Source organism: Cryptosporidium ryanae (genome assembly GCF_009792415.1).
Source record: "Cryptosporidium ryanae isolate 45019 chromosome Unknown contig_41, whole genome shotgun sequence".
NCBI lineage: Eukaryota > Apicomplexa > Conoidasida > Eucoccidiorida > Cryptosporidiidae > Cryptosporidium > Cryptosporidium ryanae.
In genome coordinates this window covers 47,725-59,863 of record NW_027125491.1, presented here as the reverse complement: position 1 = coordinate 59,863, position 12,139 = coordinate 47,725, and the positions used below count along the sequence as shown (strand labels likewise).

General features: G+C 31.8%; 9 protein-coding genes across 9 annotated transcripts; 5 read left to right on the top strand and 4 right to left on the bottom strand.

The window, feature by feature from the left end:
* Window positions 1–20: 20 nt before the first annotated feature.
* FG386_002332 (uncharacterized protein) lies at window positions 21–653 on the bottom strand (the record flags this gene model as incomplete). Its single annotated transcript, XM_067341694.1, has 1 exon — window positions 21–653. One exon carries the CDS (start codon window positions 651–653, stop codon window positions 21–23), a length of 633 nt encoding a protein of 210 aa, XP_067198973.1.
* A 345-nt stretch (window positions 654–998) lies between these two features.
* Window positions 999–2,493, top strand: FG386_002330 (uncharacterized protein; the record flags this gene model as incomplete). The annotated part of the gene is made up of 3 exons (XM_067341692.1): window positions 999–1,366; window positions 1,675–1,882; window positions 1,972–2,493. The coding sequence occupies 3 exons, from the start codon at window positions 999–1,001 to the stop codon at window positions 2,491–2,493; spliced, it is 1,098 nt and encodes a 365-aa protein (XP_067198971.1).
* A 949-nt stretch (window positions 2,494–3,442) lies between these two features.
* On the top strand, window positions 3,443–4,390 carry FG386_002329 (uncharacterized protein; the record flags this gene model as incomplete). The annotated part of the gene is made up of 2 exons (XM_067341691.1): window positions 3,443–3,663; window positions 3,784–4,390. 2 exons carry the CDS (start codon window positions 3,443–3,445, stop codon window positions 4,388–4,390), a joined length of 828 nt encoding a protein of 275 aa, XP_067198970.1.
* Window positions 4,391–4,719: 329 nt separating this feature from the next.
* FG386_002328 (uncharacterized protein) lies at window positions 4,720–5,178 on the bottom strand (the record flags this gene model as incomplete). Its single annotated transcript, XM_067341690.1, has 1 exon — window positions 4,720–5,178. The coding sequence occupies one exon, from the start codon at window positions 5,176–5,178 to the stop codon at window positions 4,720–4,722; it is 459 nt and encodes a 152-aa protein (XP_067198969.1).
* Window positions 5,179–5,935: 757 nt separating this feature from the next.
* FG386_002327 (uncharacterized protein) lies at window positions 5,936–6,466 on the top strand (the record flags this gene model as incomplete). The annotated part of the gene is made up of 1 exon (XM_067341689.1): window positions 5,936–6,466. One exon carries the CDS (start codon window positions 5,936–5,938, stop codon window positions 6,464–6,466), a length of 531 nt encoding a protein of 176 aa, XP_067198968.1.
* Window positions 6,467–6,518: 52 nt separating this feature from the next.
* FG386_002326 (uncharacterized protein) lies at window positions 6,519–8,651 on the bottom strand (the record flags this gene model as incomplete). Its single annotated transcript, XM_067341688.1, has 1 exon — window positions 6,519–8,651. The coding sequence occupies one exon, from the start codon at window positions 8,649–8,651 to the stop codon at window positions 6,519–6,521; it is 2,133 nt and encodes a 710-aa protein (XP_067198967.1).
* A 755-nt stretch (window positions 8,652–9,406) lies between these two features.
* FG386_002325 (uncharacterized protein) lies at window positions 9,407–10,015 on the top strand (the record flags this gene model as incomplete). Its single annotated transcript, XM_067341687.1, has 1 exon — window positions 9,407–10,015. One exon carries the CDS (start codon window positions 9,407–9,409, stop codon window positions 10,013–10,015), a length of 609 nt encoding a protein of 202 aa, XP_067198966.1.
* Window positions 10,016–10,047: 32 nt separating this feature from the next.
* On the bottom strand, window positions 10,048–10,545 carry FG386_002324 (DnaJ domainhypothetical protein zf-CSL following; the record flags this gene model as incomplete). The annotated part of the gene is made up of 1 exon (XM_067341686.1): window positions 10,048–10,545. The coding sequence occupies one exon, from the start codon at window positions 10,543–10,545 to the stop codon at window positions 10,048–10,050; it is 498 nt and encodes a 165-aa protein (XP_067198965.1).
* Window positions 10,546–10,905: 360 nt separating this feature from the next.
* Window positions 10,906–11,728, top strand: FG386_002323 (uncharacterized protein; the record flags this gene model as incomplete). The annotated part of the gene is made up of 6 exons (XM_067341685.1): window positions 10,906–10,916; window positions 11,060–11,098; window positions 11,267–11,294; window positions 11,393–11,445; window positions 11,492–11,566; window positions 11,605–11,728. The coding sequence occupies 6 exons, from the start codon at window positions 10,906–10,908 to the stop codon at window positions 11,726–11,728; spliced, it is 330 nt and encodes a 109-aa protein (XP_067198964.1).
* Between the last annotated feature and the right edge of the window lie 411 nt (window positions 11,729–12,139).

Genomic DNA, 12,139 nt, shown 5'->3' with positions numbered 1-12,139 from the left:
ACAAAATAAAGTGATTGATCTTACACAAACAAGTTGGAAATTGAATTAATTGCAACATAAGTTGAAAGTAATATAAACCATTCAGAAACAACGTTTCTAATAGCAATCGCTAATTGAAATATATCAGATAATAAATCAATATAATTAGCTTTTACAGGATCATAACTTATGAATATATGATGCAGTTTTACTTTTTCCTTTTGAATTGCTTTTAGATTAAGTTGAAAATACTTGATTAGTGAAAATTTAATAACAAGTAGTTGGAAAAATGCGAATAAAATCAAGCCTGAAGTATTCGATGGATAATATCCATATATATTAATTTCCCTCGATATATAGTTATGTAGGTAAAATAGTATAAGTCCAATTATAAAAGGTATTATTTTTCTTACTTTAGAGGCATCATCATTCATAAATTTTATAAATGTTCCCACATTCACACAAAAGTCTTCATTTAGAACAGAAGAAAAACCATCTTTGTTGCAGTTTTCAGGCAAGCCTTTGACATTCGTGCCTTTAGTTTCATTTGCACTTGCATTTTTTAACTCCTCGTGTCCCGGACAAAGCAATCTTAATCTGGAGTTGCCTCTTTCGAGTAACTTTTTCTTTCGTATTTCAACGCTTTTTCTATATATTTCTTCCTCATTTTCCATTTTCACTGCCAAATATCGGTTCTTATGATGAAAAGAAAAAGGATGCAATTTAACGTGAGAAACGAGGAATTTAAAAATATACACCTATTTGTGCATCAATAGAATGGAGTCTTTTAAAGAAACTAAAACAATTTAATAGGATAGTTACTGTATAACAAGCTAAGGTGAATTAAAACTCGTTAATCTTCATTATTAACTTTACCTTGTCAATAGATTAAGGGTGTGGCGCCATCAGTATGATTATCTATTAATCCCTAACATTAACAAGGATAAGGAATTAATTATAAATTAGTAACACAAGAGAGAAGTGCAAAACACAAGAGGGTTGGATAGTTTTTTTTAAATATGTTCCTTAAGATTTTGAAGCTAACTCCTATGGGAGGAGGTCCGGCTCCCTTGTTGAAGAACCAAATATTCAAACAGTGTTACAGTCTGATGTTTTTGAATATATTTATAGCAGCTTGGAGCATATCTTCTATACTATACAGTAAATTTACAAATGCGAATTTCGGGCCCGAAATTTCTGCCTATTTATTTATTGTGTTCATAATGGGAAGCATAAACTCGGTTTATTTTTCAAAACTTGGATCTTTAAGGTATTGCAGTGATGACGAGTGGTCTAAAAAGCTTATAACTATACTTGCAATTAATTTGCTTCAATATGGAGCTGTTGTATGGGGATGTTGGATCTTATACAGAGTATTCATGTCAAGGTACCTTGCAGGTACTAAAATGTACTACTATTTCATTTTTTCAAAGTGGATGTATAACACTCTGTTTGGAATGACTGCATTCTTTTCTTTTTCAGTAATATATTCTTCTTTTGTGTATAGTCGTCTCCTTATTTCTCTTACACACCAAAGGATACTGTAATTGTTTGATCTTTAAATCTGGCGCAACTTTGATTTATATTAACCACCGGTTTGAGAAATACCAATTATAATTAAAATTTGAGAACCTGTGTATAACCACATTTAATTGTTATATGATTGAAACAGCAAATGTTGAAGGATTTAATCAGAAGAGCGAAGGACGAAAACAGAAGAGGTAATACTCGATTTAATAATGATTTAAAGGCTAAAAAAGGTATCTATAATAATTGCAAGAACAGTTTTATTTGCAATAAGGTATACAGTGAAGAATTCCAATTTCTTGGTGATATTCACAACAATTTGAAACAAAATAAATTATACGAGCAGATCAGACCTTTGGAAACCCCATTTAACAAAGTCATTTGCGTAAAAGGCAAGTTTTCTTTATAATTAAGTCAAACAAATAACTTATTCTTGATTTCTTAGATTGGATAACTGCGGAGCAGGAAAAAGTTATTTTAAATAACATATCAAAGTCGTCTATCAGAAGTGTTGAACTTATTGGGAGGAAAACCCAAGTATGGGGAGGGAGGGTTACAGAAAATGGAATTGTGGATAAAGAAGATCTACCGGAATGGCTCAATTCAATTTGCAAATCCCTCGTTAAATCAAATATATTTTCCGAAGAAAATACTCCAAACCATGTACTTATAAATCAGTACGACATTAATGGAGGGATCATGCCTCACAAAGATGGCCCTCTTTATCACCCTAAAGTTGCTATAATTTCTCTTGAATCAGATACCGTATTTGATTTTTGGAAACCATCCGTTAATAGTGATTCAGTAAATGGAATCAACGACAAACCCATTTTTTCATTAATTGTGCCTAGATTCAGTTTATTGGTGTTTCAAGATCAGTGTTACACTGATCTTCTACACGGAATTTCGTCGAGGTTGGTTTCAAAAACTATTTTTGAGTTTCTCATTCAAAAACTAACTCGTATTTCTACCAATTACCCGTTTTAACGTTATATTTTAATTAGACATCAGGATCTAATTGGGGAGTGCAATATCATTAATTTAAAGGATTTTCCTAATATTGATAATACCTCCGTCATTAAAAGGTATTTTAGGACTAGTCTTACATTTAGACATATTAAAAATACATAGTCTGTCTAATTCACACATAGAATTTCTTTTCTCGCACTCACTTGAATGGTAGAAAACAACCGAACTAACAGTTTATTAGTCATAATTAACTATCTGATTTAATCTAATATTTAATCTTTATATTATACTCGATACCGCACCCACTTTAGCGGTCTTGGCGCCAATTACGAGTCGTATTAAAACAATATTTCAAGTAAATAATGTTAAAAAAAACGAGAGGGAAAATAGACAAATAATATAGGTTTATGCGATTAACTAAAGACTGAATTATTGTTTTTAATATAGATAGTTATTGCAATACAATTTTCCAATAATTCAGAAAATAGTTTATATTGGAACTACATTTTAGGCCGCTGTTTTTAGGCTTACAGTTGTTTAACGTTTAGTTTGCATAGGTTGATTTTTACAGATATTGGTTTAGAAAGGAATCATAAGACTGAGCTTTAAAATACAGATCAGGGTAAGGAGGATAAAATCACTAAATAACGGTTATAATATATATACAGTAGCGTAGAGGTGTAGTGCCAAACTAAATTTTAAACAAATACGTGTAATATTGCTTTCAAATGCAAATAACAATAAATTGAAGTACAAGAAAATTAAATTACAGAAAAAATAAGAAAGGTACATTATATAAAAGTAGAAGAACAGAGATACTATTGCAGCTATTTTATTATATTATGTTTTATCGGCTGAATAAATGGTAATGATTTAACTATTGGCTTTATACGCATATAAACAGATTGATAGCTATAAGTTACGTTTGAAGTATTCCGAAAAAAAACTCCAAAAGTTTAGTTATAAAATGTCAAATATTCACAGACTTTCAGATTTACCTCCTCAGCGAAGTGAAAATAGAAGGGGCAGAACTGGGAGTATAAGCGAACCGGGGTTTAATTTAAGATTTGTGGATTTGTTTTTTCCGGGGATCACTCTTAAACATAGCATTATTTGGATAAGTCTCGTGCAGTTTATAGTGTATATAGCAAGCTGTATTTACGGTTCATATGCATTATCCCCATATGTGTAAGTTTACAGATAGTAACGGTTGCAATTTGTATTTTGACTATAGTAGAAACACTTAATTAAAATCAAATTGTGGCTTTGTTTACAAGAGAAAACTAATTGTTTAACCTTTTTATTTAGATCTACTTTAATAAAATTTCAGGCAAGCGTGCCGTACTTGGTGAAAGAGGGTCAGGTTTGGAGGATACTAATAAGCTTGTTTTTACATGCTTCCATTTGGCATATTATATTTAATGTTATTTTCCAAATAAGACTCTCTCTTTCGTGTGAGACAAATTATGGAAGAATTTTAAATTTTGTTATATATTTTTCATCAGGTCTTATTGGAAACATATTCTCTGTTGCTATTAGAAGCAGTTGTGTAGTGGCAGTAGGTGCTTCTACATCTGGATTTGGATTAATAGGAGCTCAGTTGGCAGAACTTATATTATTTTGGCATATAATACAGAACAAAGAACAAGTCGTTATTAATATACTTCTTTTTGGTGTCTTGATGATACTGATTACCTGGGGAAATCCCTCCTCTGCAATAGATCATTGGGGACATATTGGAGGATTTGTAGCTGGGATATGTCTTGGTATTGTTTCTAATTTTAAATCTGAATCCAAACCAAAATGGTACAATATAGCTTTTGGTTTATCTATAGCATTAACTCTGTCTTTTATTCTTGGACCTATTATAAGAATTTGGGCATTTAGTTTAACTCCTTGTCCTGTTTCTCAATGATAAAGAAAGGTACTACAATAAACGCAACATATTACTTTTTTTAAATTCTAACTAAATTTAAGATAAATTTATTAGGTAACAATAATAATGTCTTAAATAATAGCTTAATTTAGTGAGATAAATATCCAACTTATAAATCCGAGATTTATATAATTTATTATATTCCTTCATTATTTGCCTGTTGTGGATGTTCAACACTGCACTTTTGTTATTCAACTTGTTTTTATTTTATGTCTTAAAGATAAACAGTTAATAAAATAAATTAGCCTTTCTCATTTCAACACCTCTCATCTGTTTTACTTTTTAATAGGACGAACAAGTGAATTTGTTTATCTAAATCTATATTCATTTGGAGTGCAACTCGCAATTGTGTAAGCGAATTGCTCAGGAGATATTTTAGGATCCTCCAGCAATCTTCTTCTTCTTCTTTTTGTTTCCTTGAAATCTTCATCAGGTGTGACGCCGACTAAACAGGACAACAGACTAATTGCTATAATTGCAAGCGAAACTGCAACAATTGTAAGAACCCAAAAATAACTATTTTGTGATTCAAAAAAATCATTGCCTCTTCCTCTAATGTTGCTTCTTATTCTGTCACTAGGGTTTCTTGAATTATCAGCTATAGACCTCATCTTGTTAGTCGCTCTTTCAACATCTGCTTTTGTTTTGTAATAGCCAAACAGGGAAAACGGAATAAAATATGACGGACCGCCTGCTAAAGTTGCCATTATACCAGTTTCAATCCCACCAAATGAGCTTACAAATGCTGTATAGGAAGACGAACTCATCTTTTCGTGCGTAACCTTCAAACTTAAATACTTGTCTGCGTTCTAAAACGGTAACTCAAAGGCAAAAAATTCAGAGAATCTTGCTCTAAAGTGTTTCTGCCTTTTATAACTATCTCTTCGCTTCTAGCAGTCCACCAAAAATGTATTTAAACGCGTCTCGTTTATATTTTGTATTTGAATATTCAATATAAAGGCAAGTCAACAACTCTAAATTCAGAGATCCACTCTTTTTACAGTCTTTTCACCAACTGTTTTTTAAATCACCAATTGCGGTTCCTCTTTATTTATTTTAAGTACAAATATTTACACGCCAATTGCATGCATTTCCTGTAAAATAAGATCTTTAAAAAAAACCGCCAAGCCTATTATTAGTGCCTTTTTCACTTGACTAGAAGTAATTTAATCCAAGTATAAATTAAATAACCGAGAATAATTAACATTTTTGAATGAAGTCAAGTTGTGGGAAGTAAATTAAAAGTAGCATGGATGAAACCCACCTCCTCAATCTAAGTCACCTGAGTTGTACTCCAGAATTCGAATAAAATAGCTAGTATATCTATATACATTAGGAATAAGCGTTGCAGATCTTGTGATTGTATGGAAGTGTGGTCGGAGGTTTGCTGCTTTACTGGCCATACTTTTATTACACGGGACAGGTAGGGCCTTGAGAGACACACAAACGTGCGTTTGTGATAATGTATGGTGTCAATCAAATAGAATAAATAATTAAAACAAAAGTGAACAAACAAATGCTTAAATGAAAACAAACGAAACGGCATCGAATTTCCAAGATAATAAAGAGCAGAAACACAATAAATTGCTTAAATTTGGGGTAATTGTGTTGATTGTTAATATTATACTTGGTAATTTAAGTAAAATAGAATGTTTGTATCGTGAAGCAAGAGATGATTATAACGACGATGACTATAAAATTAGTTTTTTTAGGAAAACAGGCAAATATCCATCTACGGACTACTATGAAAGCAATGGTAGATACGGTACTCCGTTGGTACTAAAGACAAATGATTTTACTCTTTGGATCATATTATTTTGCGTATGTTTCTCTGCACTAGTCATTGGAATGGGAACTATAATAATAGTTTATGTAAAGAATGATTCGACTAAAGAAGATGACGATAGAGACTATGTGTATGACAGTGAACCGTCCCTTTTAGATGAATATTATGGCGAAAACAGTAAAGTAGATTCTATTAAACACTTAAGATATTTGCAAAGCGAAGCCGTTAAATCAATTAATTATAGCAATCCAAACATTAATTACTTTTGAATACGTATAAAACTAAAATATTTACTTATTTGAGTAGTTGATAAGCACGAAACTAACTTCTTTTTTTCTTCTTGTTTACGTGAATTTGGACATTCCCTATATTTTCATTGTTTTTAGGTTTTTTCTTTTTTGGATAACTTACTTTTGTTACTTTATTATTAGATTCACTTAATTCTACATCGTCATCGTTGTTTTTACTGGTTAACATAACTGAAAAAACACTCTCACTGTCAATTATCTCTACCTCTTTGCTATTGGCAAGCATTAGCGTTGCCAAGAAGGATCTGCAAACCTGCCACCTTTGTTGTCCCTTTGTCAGCTTGTTAAAGTCTATTGGACTTATCGTATCGTTTTTGCTGATTATATCACTAATTATTTTCTTTCCTTCTTCGTATATGTTGAACTCTGGTCTGTTTTTCTGCATTCTTAATAAAGGTTCAACATGCTCAGACCATATGTTTATTTTTTCATGCAGTTCAGATGCGTCCTCATATGATTCATCTCCGCCTTCAGTCCCTATGTAGTGCTCGTTATTTATATCAGTCGTATTTTCATTCTCATTAAGTCGATAATAATCATTTATTTCACCATTTTCTCCATTTTGTTCGCCAAATGAGGTTTCATTGTTCTCCCCGTGCTGAACATCTTCAATTTGATCTGGAGCTAAAATATCATCGGCCTCAATACCATCCATATAATTACTGTACTCTAATTCAATTTCATTCTCCACGTAGTTTTTTCCATGAGTTGAATTATTGTTAGGGTTTTTTCTCTCAAGTTGACTGAAGTTACTTCTTGCGTGATATTTTCTCCATTCATTAGCACATGCAGTAAATTCACCTTCCAAAGACCTTAAATAGTTATTATTTTGGCAGTCAAAGGAAGAAGACAATTTTTCTACGTTCAATTTTGGTATTTTTAAATCGTTAAAATATGGGACTACTTCATTCTCAAATTTAACACTGTCAACGCAATACTCGCCCAGTATATACGAAGTCATACCTTTCTCGTCTATAAAGTCAATTAAATCAAGTTTATTAATCAAACTTTCCAACGATATTGTATACAATTTTGATGGATTTTTATGTGTCTTTGACTCCTTTAATGGTTTATCTTTACCTATTTTCATGTGCTCATCTAAATGCAACCAAAAATCTTCTTTAGGTATCCTTTTCCGAAAAACATTGTTGTCTGACTTAACTTTTAGTTTTCCACATGTAACCAAGTTTTTTTCACTCTTAACATCACTGTAGCGTAAATCATAATCGCAGTTTCCATCATTCATACCCGTAAAATCACCATCATTGTCGGTGTTATCGCCATATAAAGTGGCAGAATTGTAGTCAAAATAGGCATTTAACTCACCGTTTCGATTGTCATCATTATTTTTTAAAGGGTCAAAACTAAGGCTCTCTGATAAATGATTATAATCTCCATTTTCAATTTCAGTGTGATCTTCATCTTCTTGGACAAACATGTTGTTTATATACATATTTCTGTCTTCATTTGCTAATTGAGACGAAAAATGACCTAAGTCTGCTTCATCCAAAAATAGTGCATTGGTATTCTGGTCTATTCTATATTGCGGAAGTGATATACTATTACCAAGATTTGATATGCCTATATACGAAGAGTAGGAAGAGCACCTTAATGCACTATCATCTACGCATTTACTTTTGTTGTATTGATCAAGCTGCATGTTTATATTTCTGCCTGGCTGAAGCAATTCTATTGGTACCGATAAAACATCTAACATTGACATCAAAAATACATTTTTTTCCAAATTACTTGATTTGTTTGAATTATCGTTAGTTGATGTTGCATTCTCACCATTGTTAATGCCCTTAATTGCGTCGTTTTGTTGCGATTTTCCTGTAGATAGCAAATTAAACGTCTCATAAACAAGTGAATGTAAATGCTCTATTTTTCTTGAATACAAACTCGTTGAATTCTGTATTATCAACGCAGCTTCAACGAAATTAAATAACTGGTGGTAGTTTCCCTGGTTATTATTGCTGCCCTGCTGGCTGTTATTACCCACTTCTATATTCTGACTGTAACTTATGTCTTCATCAAACAACTCTATTGCCGATAAATACTTCTCCAATTCAGCTGAAACATCGATATTCCAATTCAAAGACGGATCCTTGTAATCTATTGACTTTAACAGTGGTATGCTATCCATTTCGTCGTTACATATAAACCACACACAGGAATTGGGTATTATTCAGTTAATTGTAACAAGAAGAAGCTTCAGTATAGCTCGTCTGTTTTAGCTAACTATATTATATTCTAGCCTGCTTTATAACCTTATTCGAAATATACCTGTGTTTGTCCTTTTACTTCACCAAAAAGCTGTTTATTGTTTTATTAGTCAGTGGGGGGGGGTACTTATTCAACACATTCTTTTTAGGCGGGACCGATATTTTACATGCTATTCTGTGTTTGTTTGCAGATGTTATTAATATTTTTTGTTATTTATTAGGTTAACACAATAACACCGATCTAACTTTAAATTTTTGTTCTTCGTTTGTGTATCCTATGGCTGTTTAATTTCGAAATAAGTACACGTTCTTTTTCTTGTCAAATGTATTTATCCGCTAAGAGTTAAAACTGCACCTTTATTATTTCCAGTGCATGCATGCAAATTCAAATGGGTTTATTTATAAATTAAAAAACCAATCGATTTTGTGTGAGGCTTGTTTGTTAGTGAGCATTCAGTTGTTAGTGCAGACTAGAAAGGTCCGGACTTATTTGTCCTTAAAAAACTATCTTCCTCGCGGATAACATTGATTTAGTTATTTGTATAAGCATTTTTGCTTAAGCATTTATGTTGTACCGGCGTTCATGCAGATTTAATAAATAAATAACATGATAAGAAACAGTGCATACATGTAAATTAAGGAAGGCAATTAAGAGTGAGCATAGTATGAAAATAAAATGGAAAATATAACAGATAGCAACATAACATCATTTAAGTTGAATAAACTGCCTCAGTTTCCAAAATCAATAAAACTGGACTTGAGCAGCAATGTTGGTGACAGTGAAAGTACAAATGAAAACAAGGAGGCGAGGTCAGAAAAAGAAGAAGGAGATGAGATTATAAAGTTGCTTTTGAATAACAGTATTGTTGATGACGACAACAACAAAAATACGGATAATTGTATCGTTGAGAATAATAAAATAATATTTCAACTTGGTTCGAGTATTGTGAAGAGAAAAACAGTTGAGGCAACTTCTAACAATAAAAATGAGTTAGTTCGGGTAAACGAAAAAAATTTGAACAATGATGAAATTCCAAACTTTGAATTTCTAGACAATAGCGTGAGAGTTGAAAATATATACAGACTTATAGGAAAGATAGAGGAGGAGAACGAAAACTTGAGGGTTAAAATACGGAAAGACGTGGAAAAAATGACTAGTGAATTGAAGAGTTACAAGGAGAGCCTGGTGGACTACTGGATAGAATTAACTCTGACTCAAGTTAAGAATCAAAATCACAATCAAGATGACAATTCAAGCGATAATGATACATTAGTGAGCAAGTAAAGTGGCATGTAAAATGTAAATTAAATTAAATACTACAAAGTTATAGTTATCTTCGTTGAACAAGAATCACAGGGAAATAAATTAAACCCTTCTTCAATATGCTTTTTATGAAATACAATTAATTCACCGCAATTGCAGGAATAACAAAAAGTTTCTTCATCGGCATAATACTCGAGTTCGTTTAAATCAAGAACTTTGTGCCAAGAATGTTTTTTTGAAATTCCCTTATTAAATAGTGAAAGGTCATACTCGCTTCTTTTTGTTTGGTCCTTTAGTGTGCTATATGCCTCGTACAGGGCGTGGTACTTGACAATAATTTCATGTCTCTTACTGCTTTTATTTTCTTGATTACCAATGTCACAGTTACTGCATTCTAATTTAAATTCCGGTACGTTTTTATCGGGGTGATACCTTCTAACCTGTCGTAAAAAAGCAAGTCTTATTTCTCTTTCAGTCGCATCTTTCCTTAATCCCAGAAGAGTGTAGTAATCCGTGCAATTTTTAAATATTTCATCGTCCCTCAGACTCATACTTAAAAAACCGTGTACATCCGCCTCTAATATACCTGTCGAAAGCGAAATATCGTTCTTGTATAGTATAGAATCGCTTTAAAATGTCCCTCTTGTCAAAACGCAAGCCCCTACATATGCGTTCCCCTGTTTATTCAATAAACCTTCTCTTAAATTCGCCACTCCATACCTTTTGTTTTTGCAATTTACATTAAATATAAACAAGTCTGGCGCTAACTCCAGGCGCCAACTCTTCTCAATCCTAGTGATGATACTAATAATTTGCAGTATGGGTGAGTTTTCATTAAGTATCAAATCATTTTTATTAATTTAAGTAAATTTTCATGTATATATATTTTCAATAAACACGTATTTGAGAAGATGAAAGCAAAGTAAGTTTAAATCTGCAAGCTTGTGGCACTTTCTTCGTATTCGTTCACGATTCAACAACCAATACTTTAACCAATGATAATGAATTCATTTCAAATTCGTATTAACTTTTTACCAAAATTTATGTATTATTCAATTATTATAGGGGAATTGCCTTGCCTCTGATAAAAGAAGTTGCTGAAAAGTAGGTTTTAGCAATAAGGTAAAAATGGCTTTGTGAGAGGGAGAGAATGCCGTACAAAAGTGCATGCTTTTCTCACAAAGTTACGGTAATTTAAATGATCATATTTACTTAAATTTGTAAATAATTAACTCTAAATTTTTTTAATTTGTTTTTATTTTTTAATAACAGAGCAAAATTAAAAAAAAAGCAGGAAAACGTAAGTCACAACAAAAAACAATAATAATGCGTTAGTAACAAATGCAAACTATTTAACTATTGTTTTAAACCAATTAACTTTTTTTTTCGAACATACAGACATTCGAAGGACAAGGAGTGAAAGAGGAAAACCCCCGTGAGGTAGTTGATACGTAAGTTGTTTGGCCATTTCATTGTTCATATTAAATAGTTATTTAGTTCTGAAATGCCCGACGCCATAAAAATACCTGGGATGGATACTCCTGAATCTGCTACCAACATAAAAATACTGGCGTAAGTTCCTTTAAATTGGCAGTTATTTATTTAACTAGTTCACAAAAAACAATACCTAGTGAGAAAAAAAGAGCAAGTATAATGGGTGCTGATCATAATATTGAAGAACAGGTTCAGCCAGAAGCCGTTAATAAAAATAGCGACAATGAAGGTAAAGAGTAGTGAGAATTGAGTGAAGGAGAATTAATAAGTTAAGGTTATAACTTTTCTTGAACATTATATATATTTTCGATTTTTGTAGCTGAAATTGCTTTCTAAACAATACTTGTAGATATAAAATAGATAAGGATGTAATTAGCATGTATTTGTGTTTTATAGGCATTTATATTGAGATATTTTATTATTGAACACATTAAACCAATTACGGGAGTTTAATAAATTCTTATTTTTCCTCTAAATTGCCTACGTAGTTGTCTCGCACTTTCCAATGAACAAACGTTAAACCGAGTAATGCTGCAGAGAGAAAAGAGGTGGTAAATACAAATTTACTACGACTATTTACTTTTGTTTTATTCAGTTTCAAGACTTATGGTTTCACTAATTTTAATGAAATAAAAACAAAATGAAAGTCTA